At 44.8% G+C, this 17788-nt stretch overlaps 2 protein-coding genes across 5 annotated transcripts in view; both read right to left on the reverse strand.

Moving 5' to 3' along the window:
* Positions 1-7277, reverse strand: part of SIK2 (salt inducible kinase 2) — a 32782-nt gene extending 25505 nt beyond the window's left edge. For 2 of the 4 annotated variants that reach the window (XM_071769231.1, XM_071769230.1), the window contains exons 1-3: positions 7038-7252; positions 1442-1563; positions 393-456 (exon numbers count right to left, since the gene is read on the reverse strand). In XM_071769231.1, the coding sequence (XP_071625332.1) occupies positions 393-456; positions 1442-1444 (67 nt within the window). In that variant the 5' untranslated portion in view covers positions 1445-1563; positions 7038-7252. Of the gene's footprint in view, positions 1-392; positions 457-1441; positions 1564-7037 lie in introns of all 4 variants that reach the window. The other 2 variants (XM_071769228.1, XM_071769229.1) reach the window with 2 other exon arrangements.
* Positions 7278-9853: 2576 nt separating this feature from the next.
* On the reverse strand, positions 9854-16606 carry LAYN (layilin). The gene is made up of 7 exons (XM_071769034.1): positions 16470-16606; positions 13864-14161; positions 12771-12928; positions 12375-12413; positions 11931-12014; positions 11081-11183; positions 9854-10636 (listed from the first exon to the last, which is right to left on the reverse strand). Exons 1-7 carry the CDS (start codon positions 16534-16536, stop codon positions 10276-10278), a joined length of 1110 nt encoding a protein of 369 aa, XP_071625135.1. The 5' UTR covers positions 16537-16606; the 3' UTR covers positions 9854-10275.
* Between the last annotated feature and the right edge of the window lie 1182 nt (positions 16607-17788).

Below are 17788 nucleotides of genomic sequence, written 5' to 3' on the forward strand. Positions count from 1 at the left end.
GGAGAGAGAGGACAGGAACTGCCTTCAGTCCTCAAGTGTGCACCTCAGGAGCATGGGGTCACTTCTGCACTTTGAGCAGTCATGTTACACTGAAAGGGGTGTGCAGGTCTGCTCAGAATAATGACCCACAACAATTGTCCTATTCTGATTTAAGAATCATCCTTTTCCAAAAACAACAGAATGAGATCTCAGTGGAAATCCACACTGAGCATCACTAATTTCACATAAATTAAGTCCTGCTCGAGTGACGAGTTTGAGCCAAGGAACAAATTTCTTGAAAAATGAAGGAAAATGACATAATACAGTAAAAGGGATCCCTGGGAAAGATAAATGAAAGTGACAAACAGCAGCAAGCATTCGAATGTTGAGCATGAAAATACTCTTTTCCTTACCGAAAATTTCTCCGTTTTTGGCAAATTCTGTAACAAGGTACAACATGCTTTTGGTCTCCATCACCTGTTGATAGAGAAATCACATTGGAGATTTTACTCTTCCTGCAAACACAGCACACAGACAGCCACATGGATATTTAATTGGTCTCTTCAGGTGAAGATGTGAAAGTTGCACGCACAATTATTGCAATTTTTCACTTTGTTTTTTCAAGCTACATCAACAATTTAAAGCGAAGCATTTGCACACTGAGCACAAGGAAAAGCTTTAAATGCTTCATAAAGCCAGAGTGCAGAGCAGGAGATGGATAGGATTCTTGACCACAAGTGACTAACACGAAATGATAACACCCTCAGCAGCTAGTTTAAAAAATTTCCTTTAAGGAATCATCCTAAAGTCATTTTCTTGCTCTACTTTTCTAATATGCTATGGTTTGTGCTGCAAAAAGCAGACTGGAGTTAATACTGAACTCTGTTACCAACAGATCTCTGTTTATAGAAAATAAACAGCAGAAAGCAGATGAGCTGTTGTCTTAAAACCTGGCAAAATTCAGGTAAAAGCACCATAATTCAGGACTGAACTGCACAATCAGGTAGCACAGCTACAGAGCTATCACAGCTCAGTACATCTTCTAATGAGGGGAGGGGAAAAAGAACCCAAACTTCTTCTACTTTTCCTTCTAGTTAATTCCAGCCTTCCTATTACAAGAACCATCTACTCACAATTGAAAAACATGGGAAGCTGTGAGGAATAGAGGGAGGTAAACAGAGGGATAAATAGAGGGAAAATAAGAAATAGTGTAAGGGGAGGACTTAAGGTAGTTAGAAATGTGACTCCCCAAGATGCACCTCTTGTCTGTGAACTGATATTTTAAAGAGGAGTAGTAGAGTAGGAGTAGTACCTTGTCTACTAACAAAGCAAAGTCCCATCACTGTGTATTTCCCAAGTCTTTGTCAAGGACTGGTGATCTGCTAGAAGCCTCTGGTATAGAGCAAACTCTTCACAAAGAAGCAAGAGAGAAATGCAGAAGGGGAAAAAAGACACTGCTTACCATACCTGGTAGAGCTTTATAATGTGTGGGTGATCCAGCATTTTCATTATCTGCACTTCTCTGTAGATCTTCTCCAGATTCACAGCATCCAACTGAGATTTGTCAATGATTTTTATTGCCACCTGCATACAAACAGCAAAAGTGAGATGAAAACCCCAACGTTTTCCTCATTTACTCTGCTCTACATTGTGCACTGGGAGGCACAGAGCAACAGGGACAGTCAAGATGAAAAGTCCTAAAAGATTACAGATCTCCTTTTGAAAGTTCTTACCTTTTGCCTATAAAAATACTCTCTCTAACCCATGCAAACCAAAGAGGCAGATCACTCACTTCTGCTTTTATTTGTTACCCCCTCATACTATTCCCTTTGCTTCCCAACTGCATGATTTATCTGCTGTCTCACACCTGGTATTAACCTTGGTGGTACAGACCTGGCTTCCCACATGCAAGGAGTAAGGGACAAGGAAAAAAAGATGCGTGGGACTGCACTACCCAGATCCACCCTTCACTGGAAAGTTACAATATGATCAATATTGTTACAATATAATCAATAGTCAATATAATAACCCAAACCACTCAAGTCAGACCAAATTCTGAAACATACTTTAGGAAATATTTATAAGAAACAACCCATACGTCACATTTCTCCACTTCCTCTGATTTTATACTCTCTGTAACCAACCAGAGACATAAGCTGGTTTCTCCCTCCTTCTCCATATCTATCCCAGTTTACACCCAGTTATTTGGGTCACTTCCAGAAATAAGGAAAATGGAGCCAATTAATGAAAAGATGAATCTGTAGGAACCTTGCATTCCTGCCACAAAACAGTGGTACAGCTTTCAGTCAAGTAACAAGGTATCTCCAATCTTTGCTAGATCAGGTGTTCACAAAAGTCCAAATGCCTCCTTCAGTAGTTCAAAAGCATCCTACTGCATTGTTTTTTAAAAGTTTAATGGCAATCTAATTAGAACAGCAATTTACAGCATCAGCCTGCCAGCAACTTGGGGTATTTACAGGCACCTCTTTCTTAACACAGACAACACAGTGTAGAAGCTTCACTAAAATTCACATCATTTGCAACTTTTAAGGCTGGTTCATTCAACTTCATCTTCAGCCACTTGCATTTCCTCCCCACAGTTGTTTTACAAAGCCCTCTTCAAATTAATACAGAAAATACATTCTTGCACATGGGAAATGTGTGCAGTACAGAGAAAATAATGAAAGCAAAGCTTTACAGGACTTCAAACTCCCCTCCCAGACAAAACAAAACAAAAGAAGCTTAGGTCTGGCGTAGAAAAAAACCCAGCACCAAAAAAGTGAAACTGCAGCAAAGCAATAAATAAAAGGGGTTTGAACAATCTGAAAAAATAACCAAAAAAGCCAACAGCAGCCTGCTCTCCAGGGCTCATTCCAACCCTTTGCTTCTTTACCCATCACACCATCATCAGTCTAATTAGCACAAAGATTTATATTTCCTTCTTCTATACCTCTCACCCCCTCCTGGAGGGGAGGGGGAGAGTTCTGCAACTTGCTGTTAATCCTTTTTCCAGTGAAGCTTTGCTCCCATCACCTCTGGCTTCACAAGTACCCCAACATTTGGTGGGTTTTCTGCTTCTGGAATTTGATCTTAAATTTTGAGCATTCCATTTTACTGAAAAGACACATATTTCCAAGGCATCCTGTATAACCACATGAGCTTGGTCTCTCAGATATCCAAAATAATTCTAAGCAGAGCTCTCCACTCATCAGAAGTATCTTATTTGAGATGCAAGCAGAAGAGATGCAAACTAATGAAGAAGCAGCTATATTTCCAGTTTAAATAAGCTTTTTAATTTTAAAACCCCACCACATACCATCAAACCATATTTTGTTTTATGATATGCAGTTATTTGGTACCCTTATGCACACATTCTATAGGAGAAGCAACATCATAGCAGCTGGCACCACTGCTTCTGCACCCAAATGCATATTAAGTACCTCCATCTATTCTGAATCCTCAGTTTCCATGCATCTTACCATGGCCATAGAGGACACAGAGAAAAGCCACTTGGAAATACTTAAAATCCAGCAAGTTCTCCAGAACCACGTGAGCAGAACAGTGCATTCACCAGCAACTTTTGTCCATCAACTCAGCTGTGTCAGGCTGACAGAAAAAAGGGAAGGATTTCTTAGAGCTTCAAGATGAGGAATGTTTTCCTATCTGAAAAGTGGTTTTTTCCTTGAACACACAGCTTGGTAACACTGTGAGCAACTTGCAAGAGATGCTGGAACATCACTTTAATCTCTTGGAGACAGGGCATGGGGGCTGCACACAGAAATGAGTCCTTGTTTCTCTAGTATGAACAATTACTGTCACAGCCCAAGCAAACTGACTCCAAGTTGGTATATTGCAAATTAAAAACAATTGCACGAGTTTTGCAACTCCAACTCTAGGTTTGGCTTTTTTTTTTTTTTAATAGTTTTCACTTCTCCTAAGGAAAACAAGACAACAAGCCAAAAAAATCTCAACCAAACCATCTATTATTATAATATATATACTAATGATCATAATTATATGTATATTGTACACAATATATAATATGTAATGATTGTTATATTATTACAATTCATAATTACTACAATTATAAATAAAATTTATATATATTATATGGCATTATAATATATATATTATTCATATCATATATGAAGTAGGCTATGAAGAAAGAAGAGATTTCTGTTCCTTCCCTTAGCTTCCCCTATCAACAGTTTTTGCTGCTTAAAGACTTACACTTTTAATTTAAAATATTTGGAATAGTCCATTTTCTTCCCTTTTTTGGCAGAAGGCCTAGAGAACTGGAGTTTGCTCAGTTTTTATCTGATATCTGGGAAATGAAACACTGTCAAGCAGTGAAGGTGAAATGCTTGTTCCATCCTTCAGCTTCTCCAGCTCCCAACTGCCATTGTTTTAATATTAATTTTCCAACTAATCTTTAAAAACCAACAAAACCCACAGGACCCCCACAGCACGGCATAAGAACTTAGCATAAAAAACAAAGTCTGTGCATTTCAGTGCAAGCTTTAAGCTTTCATGCAGGTTACAGAAATTTAGCTGAGTCGTTAACCTCACGTATCCAAAAAGTGGATAAACTGCACCAAAATGAAGAAACCCAGCTTCCTGAGATCTAGACCATCTTGTAGCAGGAGGTGGTGATTTTCAGAGCAGAGTACAAGTCACCTGTAGCATACCAGAGAGCCAAAACTGTGAACATGCCAGGAAGAGAGGTTTCATTTTCAGGAGCTTTGGCCAGTACATGGCCAACCCTTAGGGGGTTTTAGTTACAGAATTTTGGAGGTGGGTGAGGAACACGACTCTTTCACACACAGCCTTTACACAAAGACTTTCTCTCAGCCTCAAAGTACGCTTTTTTTTGTTTATTTTTTTCCCAAACAGAACCTCCAGCTGAGAGGTTTTTATCACTGCTCGCTATTTCACACATCATCATATTTCACTAGAAGCAAGTATCTCTCTTCTTGTACTACTTCTGTTTTCTTGGCTTGTTCTTCTCCTTCTGAGGAGGAATTTTGCCTAGTTGTGTGTGCTCATGCAGAAAAGTTACCCTGAGATCACAGGATTTCTCCACAACAGGGTAAGTTAGCGTGGCAGGAAAGCCTGTGCCATGGACTGAAATGGCAGAAAAACACCCAAACAACAAGAAAAGCAGAGGTGACATTGAAACAGGGAGCTCCCTTCCTGAAGCACCTTTAAGGTCACAAATTTCTTAGGACACAGACAAAAGTCACACCAGAGTTGGGGGGCTGATAAATTTTATTAATCTTTGTTATTTTGAACAATACTAAACAAATATCCTTTCTAAAATAGATAATAATTAAAAAAATTAATGTTTTCATCCCCATCACAAAGTCTGCCAAGGAAACCAGAACTAAAAAGTAAACAACTTACTATCCTCAAGTGAAACATTTAGAAGTTTGGCACATGGCATCACATGGAAACAGAACACTAACACTGCAAAGTCTTGGCTTGGCTCTTCAGTAATATCAAGGAAGTATTTAAAAGTAATTATCAGCTTCTTATGAAGCTTGAGAAATAAAACAAGGATAGAAATATCTCTTAATACTCAGGATGCAAAGCTCATCTGTCAGCTCTGCAGGTTTGTTTTCCTTAACTGAAGTCCAAACTAAGGGTATTTTTCTTTCCTGAAAGAAATGATTTAACCACACAGGACCATAGTACCCGAGTAATTGCAGGTCTTTTCAGTTTTCTACCTTGTATTTCAGACAATATTTAATTGAATTTTGTCAGGTACAGACCAGCCCAGTAAACAATGAAAGCACCACAACAGAGCCTTACAAAAAGCTCACCTCTGTGCAGGGACTAAAACTACTAAAGGAAAAAAAAAAAAAATGAGGAAGGTGATCTTTCAAAGCCATTACTCCCATCAGATACCTGTTTTTAAAAAAAGTGAACATGACTCCATTTTATCCCTGCAGACTTCCAATCATTTTTGTTTCAGGTAAGCATAAAATACTAACAATGTAATCCCCAGGTAACACACAGAGGGGTGGTGGTGGGGGAATGGTGGTTAAACAAAGAGACTAAAAATGGAGACTAAAATTTAGTATCTGGCAGGATGATGCAGTGAAGATTTGAGGGGACACACGCAGAAGTTCCTTCACCAGAAGACATTACCGAGGTGCAAGGGCTGCTCAGCTGCAAGTACTGCCCAGGTCAGTAAACCGTAAAATACTCCGGGTATGAAAGCGGCCACAACACAAGGTTTGAACCTTCCCTATTAGCAGAAAGTTACCGCTGTCTGATTGCCCCAAGCCCCGCAGCCGCCCGCTTCCCGCACCCTCCCAACGCGAGCATCCTTAGGGTGACAGCCCCCGGGCACCCACCGGGCACCCCAATGCTGCCAGCCTCGGGGATACTATCACTGCCCTTGCCAGGAGGAGGGGGACAGCAAGAAAACCAACAAGCACGGCGGCCAGGGCTCCAAATCCCGCACCCGAACACCTCAAGTACATAAAATACCCCCGGGGCTCCGCTGCCGGAGGAGGCTCCGGTGCTGGGAGGGACAAAAGGAGCAGCAGCCTGCAAGGGCGCTGCTGCCCGCCCATTGCCACCCCAGCTCCCCCGCGGAGCCCCGGGGACAGCTGCCTGCCCGCCCTCCGCACCGGAGCCCCGCAGCCCCCAGACCAGCGCTCCCTCCCCGCCGCGCTGCACGGATCCCCGACGGCCAGCATCCCGCAACTTCCCCCAGCATCCCGCAACTTCCCCCAGCATCCCCCTCAGCATCCCGCAGCTCCCCCCCCAGCGTCCCGCAGCTGCCCCCCAGCATCCCGCAGCTCTCCACCAGCATCCCGCAGCATCCCCCCAGCATCCCCCACCGCCCTCGGCCGCCCCCCGCAGCATTGCGGCCGCCGCCCCCGGCTCGCTTCCAGAGCCCCGGAGCAGAGCTCCCGCGCCCGCGGACCGAAGCCGGGGGAGGGGAGGGAAAGGGGGGGTGGGGAGCTGCGGGAGGGTCCCGGCGGGACGGGCGGTGCAGGGGGGCGGTGGCGGGGGCTCCCCCAACCCCCCCCTCCTTCCTTCCTCACCTCGCTGCGCGTGATGCGGTGCCTCGCCAGCTTGACCACGGCGAAGTTGCCTTTGCCCAGCGTGCCCTCGATGTCGTAGAAGCCGACGCGGACGGGCCCGAGCCCGCGGGGCAGCAGCTGGGGGTGCCGCCGGGGCTCGGCCATCACCATGCTGGGCGCGGGGGGCGGCGGCGGCCCGAGCCCTTCTGCGGCGCCCCGGAGCCGCGCCGCCCCCTCCGCCACCGGCTGCGCGTCACTGCGCGCGTCAGCGGGGGCGGGACGTCGCCATGGCAACCGCGGCCACGGCGGCGGAGCGGCCGTCCCGGGGCTTCCCTTCCGCCCCTCCCCGACGGCTCCCGCAGCGCTGCCGGCAGCGGGGGCCTCTGCGGGACGGCGTGGGGAGCGCTGCTGCTTCGGGAGGCTCCGCGCTGCTCTGCGCTCCCTGCCCTCCGCTCTTTGATGGGGTCCCCGCTCCCCAGGTTTTTTCCACCCCCCTCCCTCGGTACCCGCACCTTCCGCTGCTTCGCCGTCTCGGCTCCGTCGCATCTGCGAGGGTGGCTACCGGAGAGGGGGATGAGGCCAGCAGGAACTTATCCTTAGCAGGGCGAGGATAAGCTCCTAAATCGGGGGTCCTAAATCACCTAAATCGGGGTCTCCAGAGAGCCCGGGGTGCGGTGGGAGCTGGAGCTGGGGCTGGGTGGATGCTCCACGTGGGAACAGGGTTCCTGGAGCCTCTCGGTGTCAAGGAGGCATTTGGTCAGTGCCCCTAATAATATGCTTTAACTTTTATCCCCTAAGTGCTCAAGCACCTGGAGCAGATGGTTGCTGTAGGTTCCTTGACACCAAACAGTTCAGTTCTGCTCTGTACAATTCTGTGCTATTCTATAAATTTCCCACACGCCTGGGCAGACAGATTTGGAAGCGTTGTTAGGCCCCATGGCATGGAATGGTTAGGTCCTGCAGAGCTGGCAATGTAAGTGTGAAATTGGCAATGAAAATGTGATAAAAGTTAAGGCCTTTTGTGCTAAATTCCCTTTCTGCTTCTAAGTCCACTTAGTTTTCTTTGTTTGCAATTACACTGCAGCTTGCTCTCATTTTTCTCCACTGACTAAACAAGGCACATCCAAAACCAAGTAGAAGAATGCAAGAAACAAACCTCTGCTCCTTGCTGTCCCTTTGTGTACCCATCTTAGCTGCCTCATACTTGTGGGAAATTGGTAAACATTGTTTATGTCAAATAGCAATGATTGTTCTGCACAGGGAACTGAAGAGCTCCATGAAAAGTTAGTGTTGTCCTTCACTGCACTTGCAGTCCATGAGATTCCTCTAAGGAATGACATTTTGAGAGGGTGCTGCTGACTTAGAGTGCTACAGATAATAACTGTGCTGTTACTGTGCTATTTATCCCCTTAAGGAGTTCTGGTAATGACTAACTGATGACTTGAGTTAGTCAGACATTCAGCCTTTTAAATGATTGATAGGTGCATGGGCAACTTCTTCAGCAGAAAATGGTGTCATCCCAACCTGCTACTTGTGAGATTTCACTTCTCTTTCAGCTTATGGGGTGTTTAATTTATGTTTTTCCAGAAATCTGAAACACTGACTAAACAATCAATCTGGAATGATACAAGCTCGGTGTGCTAAAAGTAACTTTCCCTACACCGTGCAAAATACTGCAGAATATTTATTCACCGTATTGTAATTTTTTAGTGTAATTTTTTTTCAGAGTACCTCCAGGCCATTTCCCACTCTCGGCTGAATGAAACCAAGTGTGGAGCAGACGTGCCCTCTCGTGGTCACTGTTCTGTGCATCCATCGTGCTGCAGCAAAGAAAAGAAATGAGAAAATCACTTCTTTTCTAATAACTTTCAGAGATGCTGGGCACATGCAGCTGACTTTGCCTGAGCTGAATAAGTCAGCAGCTCAAAAGACCAGGACACACATTTAATTGCCAAAATATGGCTTTGCATGTTTACACATCTAAGTGCCAGCATTCGGATTTTTTTTCCTCGTTTCCTGGTTTCCAATGCTTCCTAGACAGGCTTGTTTGCCAACAAAATGTTGCTCTCCTGGAGCCAGAGAAACTTACCTACATAGCAATGGGTGAGTGATATTTTTGTTCCATCGTGGCATGCTTTATTTCCTTGGTCTTTGTCCCTCCATTACCTGGTCCCTGTGCAAAGAAGAAAAAGGCAAACCCAAAATCCACAGGGATCCAAACCATGGAGTTCAGGCAGAGCTGATAAAATTCTAATGTATTCTGCAGAGTTCTGGTTTCAGGAAGCATTTCAAAGTGCCAAGGTTGCCTAATCTTGCATCTTTCTTTTAGCTCTGCATTACAGCTCGTGTGCCTTCAGGCAAAACCCATTCAGCACTTCACTACATCACATTTCTGTCCATCCAGTGCACAAGAGGTTTCCTGGACAAAGTAAATACTCTCAGTAAAAACACTCAGTCAGAGAAAGGAGATGGACAGGAATCTTCCCCTGCCACAATATTTCAGGCTACTAAATAAGGGTGTTGGGCAAGAAATGATTGAGAGTTACTTGGCAATCTTCAAGATTGCTTAAAACTCCACTAAGTAAATCCAGACTAAGGATCTGAGAAGCCTGGACTGGGTTATAAAGCTTAAAGCTCTTGGTTGTTTAAATCATAATTCTGAGATCTAACTTCAGTGATCAGTAGATCTTATAACATTAAATACCCCTGTGTTCAGAGGTCCTGTGCTTGACTGAGTTCTGTGGACAAAAGCCTTACTAAATGATTGATATAATTGCAACCATTTGGGGTGCTGTGGGTTGCTTTTGGTTTGGTTTTTTCTTACACAGACAGATAGATAAACAGGCATTTACTCTTTTTATTTGGCTTGTGAAAAGGTCCAACATGATCTGACAGAATAAGTACAAAAGGTTACTTGCTATACACAGGTCAGGCACCAGAGCTGCTCAACGAAACCATATCTTTAATTAAATATATTTTTAGATGCAATTCTTTGGTCTAGACATGCTTCAAGATTGCTGCATAGATCTGCTGGACAGTAAAATTTCAAATTTGTCAATTACAAGGCCTCATTATTGTAGTCTCAGAATCACTCCAGTCATTCATTTTTGGATTCCAGGCATTCCTGGAAGCCTGTGAGGTGCTGTTATTTCTGTTTTCACATGGCACTGAGGCACTCAGTAGTTAAAACCATCCTGAGGGCAAGGCCAGTCTGCCACTGCTTTGTCATCCATATTCCAGGCTTTTTTTGTCCGTTGCCTTAATATCCATAAATCTCGTTCTCCACCCAGGCTGATTCCTTGCTCCTCCCCACATGATCTCCACACAGCTCATAGATGTCATTGGTGACAAAGCCACTTTCAGTGCTGGCCAGTGTCACAAAGCCACTGGTTGATAGATTCATGGCCACATCATCAGAATCCCTGGAGGGGCTGCCCAGCACTTTATCCTCCTGGGCACCACGGAAGGAAGAATTCTTAGTGTCAGGTCTGGTTCCAGCCAGATCTGCTTCTGATTGCTTCTTGATTACTTTGTAAATATCCAGATTTGGACTGTTCCTCCTGAGGTTTGACAGCCATGCATCCTCCTCCTTTGGGCTTGCATCTCTGTGCTCCTGTCTCCTTATGGATGGAGGGAAGAGGACAAGTCAGGGAATACTTCTTTATAGGGACAAACACAAAACAATGCAACATGGGTCTTACAATATTTGCTCCAAATTTATATCCTCGTGTTTCTATAACTACGTTTTTCACTTTTGAAGGGAATCTTCTGGTAATTCAGATCTTTAATACATAAACTGAAGTGCTAACACTTCAAAATCATCATCTTCTTTTACATTGTTCCCTAGCTACTCTATGTCTGTGAACACAATAAAATGGCAGCGTGTGATTTACTTGAAATCCTGCTTCACAAGTAACTCAGCCTGGAGCATCCATGCTACTTTTCAAATGTTTTATTATCTTCTCTCCTTCTAAGAGCATCTTACTGGATCCTGAAGCTAGCTGTAAAATGTTTGCCAGGAGAAGATATCACAGGTTCAGTTGTTACAGAAAAATGTCACTTACTTCTTCACAAAAAGCCAAAAACAAAAGATGGCAGCAAGGACCATCAGGAGAATCAGCACAGGAATGCTGGGAATAAGGATGTAGGCAAGACTCTGGACAGGTTCTAGGAGTAAAAATGAGATTTCAGCTTTTATTCACTTCCAGTTGCATTTGATATGCACAGTGTTTTATTAAAAAAACCCCAAGAATTGCAAAGGGCAGCATCATCACCCCTTGGTGAGCTTCTTGTCTTATTCACAATCTAACAGAATCAAATGTTCCTCAAAGGTAACAGGTCTAACAGAGACCAGTCATCTAATTAAGGAGATTGAAGTAAAATAAGCTCAAATACTCAAGGTGAGGAACCAGAAACCTTACTAGCTCATGGTGAGAGGGCAATGGTAGTACAAGTTAGTAAGATTTGCTAAGATTTTTCCTAAGTCTTTTAGAAACTTAGGAATCCCCAGCCAAAGATTTCATAGAGCAAAATGTGTTCTATTAGCTGTGAATTTGTAGAGATGAAGCAGTGTGGTAAGAAGAAACTGGTTTTAATAGGAAGTTTTTCATAGTTAATAATAGACTTGCAACCAAAATATTAACAAATTCAAAGTTCAGAAGCAGTGCAGTAAATGACAAGTACCTTTTTCAGACCCCAAAAACTTTGGAGAGCTTCAGATTTAGAACACTTTGGTAGCCAAAGCAATCAGTTAAAGTTTGTACTGGAAAAGGTTTGGGGGAAGTTTTTTTTTAGAGGCTCCTACATTTAGGGCCAAACACTTCCAAACTGAGCTGTTTCCTGTTTGCAGCCACATGTGGGGAATGGGATCCTGCATGGGCAGGGAGCAGCCCAGCTGCTGAATGCACAACATACCCTGGGCTCCCACAGCTGTGCCATTTCCATCTTCCCTCCGGCGTTCCTCTGGGAATACTGGGTTCAGGGGCTCTGCTGCAACATCTGGAAACAAGCAGCTTAATTAATATTGCAGGGGTTATTTGAAAGAGGTAAAGAATCACAAAAAGTGAGGTGGGAGGACATTGAGGATGCAGCCAGAGATGTGCAAGGGGTGATGTTGCTCTTTTGCCAAGATTCCTCCAGCATGAGAAGGGTCCCAGATGCTGGATCAGCAAGGGCAAAACCTTGTTCCTGTGTTCCTGCAGAGTGGGTTCTGGAAAAGCAGGAGGGAAATACAAAGTGCAGGGGAGCTTCTTGCTCAGTTTTCTGTCTGTGTGTCCTTAACAATGAGTGCAACAGAGTATTTCTACTGAAAGTTAGCATATCATTACAAAAAGACCCAAACAAATATCTTTAACTTACCTCTCTGAGAGTTGTCTCTTGGACCATTCGTTGGCTTCTCTAAAAGGAAAAAGAGAGCCACAATTTCATCATAAGTTTGGGTAGGGAGATTAAATACTAAATGTATTTAATAACGTGAGCACACTTCTTCCGTGTTCTCTCTCCCTCAGGCCTCATTTGAGATCTCAAATACTTCATAGAAATTCTCTGAGAATCCGTGGCACTCACAAGGCTACAGCTACAGATATTAAGGACTGAGACTGCTTTGCCCAGGACTTGCATAAATGTAAAGATACCTCTCCCCCATCAGATCTTCCCAGTGCAGCTAAGAAAGGGCTTCCCTCTCTGTTACTGCAATCTCCTCGTACCTCTTCTTGGGCCCTGGTTGATTTTTAAAGCCACAGAATGACTCATTACCCAGAGAATATTTGCAAATGAAGTTATTTTTCATGTTGCATCTGTCGTCATTCCATTGAAACATGTAAGGACCTCCAACACCTGGTGGAGCAGATGGCTGGTGGTACATCACAACACAGATTTCACTCCCACAGGATGGCTCATCTACATACCAGTTCCTAAGAAAAACACAACAAACGTGTCAAGTAAGACTTGATGTCACTTTCCATGGGACTGCAGAAGCTCAGATGACAGCATTCAGGGCACCACAGAGGGCAGAATCAGAGGATTACAGCTCAGCACATCCCACCCAACTTCCACCCCCTGCTTCCACTGTGTAAAAGTAGGACCAATAACAATGTGGTTATTTGCAGCATATCTTCTCTTTCTGGAATTCTTAATTCTTAAAGAAAACTCAATGAGCAACATGCTCATTGATGAATATCAATACTTTGTGTGTGTGAAGGGCTCAGGACCTCACTCCCTGAAACTTCTCTGCAAGGTTGTGTAAAAGCTCAGGAGAACTTCAACTTTCTCTACGCATTTTTAGACTGGTGTAAAATCATCCATCTAAATGATTTTTGCCCTCTGGCCTCGGTGCCTAATGCCTGCAAAATTCTGACACCTGTTTAATAAGAAAACGAGGAAGCTAAAGTAGGATCAATTCTTCTTTGCCTAGAAAAACACTAACAAGAAAAAAATCTGTCTTGTAGATATATATATATTATTTTCTTTTAATAATAAATTTCACCACTGGAAAGCTGTGTAGCCCTTTCCAAGCAGTACACAGGAAGGAGGCTTTAATACTTAATACTCTGTAATGCAACTGTTACTGGAGAGGCATCTCAGAGAAACACTTCTGTGTCCTGATCTTGAAGAAGGGCACTGTAGGTGTCTTATAAAGAGAGAGAAAGGGTGTCTAGAGGGTAACTTGTCTACCCCTTAGATGGGGATGGGATGAATCCCTCTCTGAAGATGCTACAGCTCTTTAGTGACTGCAGAAGGAAGATAGAACAACACTGCTTGATTCTTTTGAAAGAATCTTTTCTGATAACTAAAACCAAGTGACAGTCCCTGGCCTGGTTTCTCCCCAGCCTCACTCCCAGGTACCCACCTGAATTTGGATGAGCTGCCATCAGACCAGGAGTAGAGGTTCTGACACTCTGTGCTGTTGTCTGCCTCCTCCAGTTTCCTCCTAAGCCCTATCCAAAAATCTCCATCAGAAGCCAGGAGACTCTGGATGAATTTTTCAATCAGTCTTTGCTCTGCTGCTGTTTCAATGCTGACCAGGTGCCCCCCATCAGCTCTGCAGGCAAGGTGTGCTTCTTCATAGCTGGTCCTGCGTGAGGCATCATGAAAATAAACCACTTTGTAGCAGGGCTGCTGTGTCCCACCCCGGCACACTGTCTGTCCTGCAGAAATGGAGAGAAACCTGTGAGAGAAACCAGGGCTCTCAGTGCCAAAAGCAAGTGCTCAGACTTCCATTTGGCTGAGGTTTGCACTGAATGAGAGTTTGTACAGAGAACAGAACACAGGTAGAAAAAGCTTTGTGGATTGCTGGGCTGGCAGATGGCATCTCCAAACCCTTCTCACTGCACATAACAGTTCAGGTGGATCTGCACAGAATTATTCTGTCTTGAACTGCACTGCTCAGATCCCTCATGAATTTTCTATTTGAAGAGGACCTCTGGCAAAGAAGCAGAGCTGTGCCAGAGAGCAAGCTGAGATGTGCAGCCTTTTAAAAAGAGAGTTCCTTTACAAGGGCCCAAGTAGTATTTTTAAAATAATAATAACAATTATTTTTCAGGAATTCATATGTCTAAGGTTAGACATCCTCTTACACAATCAGATACAATAATTTGTCTCCTGGGGTTCCTATAAAAGGTCTGTGGAGTGCAGACTGCAGAGAATCAAGATGTGTTCAGACAGTCCCATTCCAAGCCTTGCTCTGCACTGTTAAGTTGCTGTCTACCCAGAGAATAAACAGTGTCTGTTTTCAGACTGTCATAAACCAAGGGCTTCCTCCTGCATGAAGCAGCATGGCTTATTTGGATGACAAGGAAAATAAAGATCAAAGTGAAAAGATACATAATCTCAAATCATGCATTTGTGTATTTCCCAGCCAAAGACTTCCAGTGTTTAGACTGTGGAAACAAACAGTTTTGGTTTATTCAGTAAATACTGCTTTTCAAACAGACACTACATTCTAACTTAAATGTTTTTACGGAAAAAAAACCAACCAAACCAACATTTAGTGACATTTGTACTCAGAACAAATTGGATGCGAGGACAGGAGGGATTATAAATCCCTTCATGGAGTATATTCTACATTTTCTTTATTCTTCTGTGTTCCTGCATTGCCACCCTAAGAGTGGGAGCTTAAACACCTTTTGTAATGGAATTTTTGAATAATTAAGTACTCAGAATCACAGTGGCTACACAAAGTAAAACTGGCAGGACTGCAAAAGCAATATTAAAAAATACACCTCTAGACACAACCTGTGATTCTCTTGGTAACTTAACACTCATGCAGGCTGGGTGAAAAGGACAAAAAAACCCCCTTACCTCTTCTGAGGGAAATGTCCACTGCTGTTGTGAAAGGCATAAGTAAAACACAGATTGCACATGGTTATTCAAAAACTGCAGCAACTGTCCAGCAATGGTGTCAAAACCACACTTGGCTACTTTTCCAATACACAAATGCCCTTTTTCCCCCTTAACTGGCAGAAAATCTCTGTCATCAGCCAAACTTGCCATTGCTTTCAGCTAGGGAGAAATTTATTGTAGCTGATCACTGTCTGGACTTTATTGCTATATTTCCAAATATAGTTTAGGTAGCAGAGGACAACTGGATCTGCAGCTCTAACCAGTGATGAGAGTGTTCCTCATATTTTCTCCTGATTTCCTCATTGCCTACTTGGCAACTGCCTCAAAACTTGCTGATTTCAGTCAGCCTTGGTAATGCAACACTGTGGATGAGTCCATTACACTGAGAAAAAAATAATCTCCAACCCCCCAGCTGGCAGCTGAGCCCTCTAACGCAATCCCACAGAAGTCCTCCCGAAGACAAGAGCATGGCAGAATTAAAAGATGTATTTATAATAAAACTATTTGTTGGAACGGCACGAGCATTCCAAGATGACAGTATCCCGGCTTTTTGCTGACTACACCAACCATATGGCTGCCATTCCTCTGCACAACACCAGGAGAACAGAACCAGCATCAAAAGAGACTTCGCAGGGGAAGACAACCCAATGTTGGCTGGAAACTCAGCCAGGCTGGGAGAATACCACGGAAAGTCGGATAAGAGAAAGCGGCCGATAGCCAGGTCAGCATTTAAAATCCCTAGAAGCGAGGCAGAAAAGGAGCAGAGAGAGCAGAAGGGCTTTCCATGGGAATAGGAAAATGGGACTGGAGGATCGGCGGGTCCCCACCAGGCGCTCCGGACTGCGACCACCCAAGACAGAGGATGCGGAGGTGTCCCCGGAACAGGCTCAGCTCCCGCTGGGGAGTCAGAAGGGACAAATGACCCCGAGTTCCTGCACACACATCCCTGCCCGTGTCCCCGGGCAGCCGAAACCTCCCGGCACAAGCGGGGAGCGGCGGCCCGAGCTTCCGTGCCCACTCCGGGCCAGAATCCCGACGGAGCTGCCAGTCCCGTGTCCGGACCCCCAGCACCCAACCCTTCCCTCGGAGGATCTCCATCCCCTTCCTCCTTACCGCTCCGCAGCCGCGTCCCCGCAGCCCAGCCCAGCGCGGCAGCGCAAAGGGCCGCGGCCGCCAGCATCCTCCCGCTCCCCGGGCCAGCGCTGGGATGCTCCGCCCGGCCCCATGCGAGTGGAAAAGGAGAGAGGGGGGGGTACGGGGAGGAGCCGTCTCCTCCTCCTTCCCCGGGCTCCGCTCAGCTCGGGGAGGAGTGGGCAGGGACAAAGAGCCCCGGCCAAGAGCTCGGGAGGGGCACCCACCGCCTCCTCCCCGCATCTCTGCTCCGGAGGCATCTGGGGCCGGGTGCTCCCGGTCCTGCTGCTCCCCCTTCCTTCTCAGCTGTCCCCCCCCTGCGGGCACCTCGTCACTTCTGCCTGTTTTCCCCTGCTCCAGCTTTACAACTTCCCTCATCCCACATAAGGGGGGGCAGGAGGCATCTCCATCCATCAGCAAAGGCTGATCCTCCCCGGGCTGATGTGCAGCTGCCTGTAAGGAACTGCTTCGAGCCTGGAAAACGGAACACGGGAACTTTGTTTCCAAAATTACTCAGTGCTGAGCCCGCTTCCTGTGGGTAGGGAGCTGCTGTGCACCTGTTTCCGGGAACATCAACTTTCCAGGTCAAATTTAATGGCTCAGCCTCGGAGAGCTGCTTGCAGGTTGCAGAAAGGGGCAGGGAGCCAAATGGGACGAGTACAGGATCTCCAAGAGAGTTTCTGCTCAGGTTCTAGCTGAGGTCCACGTTTTAAAATAGGTGAGTAATGATTCTATGAAAAGCCCCTGGAGTGGAGTCCAGAGCAGTATGGTTCTGACAGCACACACAAGTTTGTGTTGAGAGACCAGTATCAGTTTGTAGATCTAAAGCAGCACAAATCCATTTCATTACAAAAAACCCCAAGCTGCTCGTTAGACAAAGCTAAAAAACCCAAAGCACTGAGCTGTGCACTCCCCTGCATAGTAGGGAGGAAAAAAATATATCATTATTTCTATTTTTAAGCACTTGGAAAGAGAAGGCCTATGAAAATACATACACAAATGATGAGTCTGCTGAAATCAGGAAAAAGATGAGTAAAAAGAAAAAAATAGTATCTACTGAAGGAAAAAATTAGGAAGACTGTGTGTTGTACAGGGAAAATATTTTGACACAGGTAGCTCATCTCAAAGTATGAGATATTTTCTCATCCACTAGTCTGAATTGCCACTGGAAACAGGGATCATCCTGGTCAATACAGACTATAAATATTTTATCAGACATTAGTAAAGTCGGCATGATAATATTGCCAAGTAATGAGCACTGGACAACCATTACAAAAATACAATTATTTTAATTAAATATA

The sequence above is a fragment of the Heliangelus exortis genome, chromosome 26, assembly GCF_036169615.1.
Source record: "Heliangelus exortis chromosome 26, bHelExo1.hap1, whole genome shotgun sequence".
NCBI classification, from domain to species: domain Eukaryota; kingdom Metazoa; phylum Chordata; class Aves; order Apodiformes; family Trochilidae; genus Heliangelus; species Heliangelus exortis.

What these genes read in the sequence shown, in the direction of transcription:
- LAYN (XM_071769034.1), bottom strand. Translation starts at nt 16,536, where the DNA reads ATGCTGGCGGCCGCGGCCCTTTGCGCTGCCGCGCTGGGCTGGGCTGCG. An exon ending in GGGGACGCGGCTGCGGAGCG is followed by an intron (nt 14,162 to 16,469) that starts GTAAGGAGGAAG and finishes CCATTTCTGCAG; the next exon opens with GACAGACAGTGTGCCGGGGT. An exon ending in CATTTGCAAATATTCTCTGG is followed by an intron (nt 12,414 to 12,770) that starts GTAATGAGTCAT and finishes TTTTCCTTTTAG; the next exon opens with AGAAGCCAACGAATGGTCCA.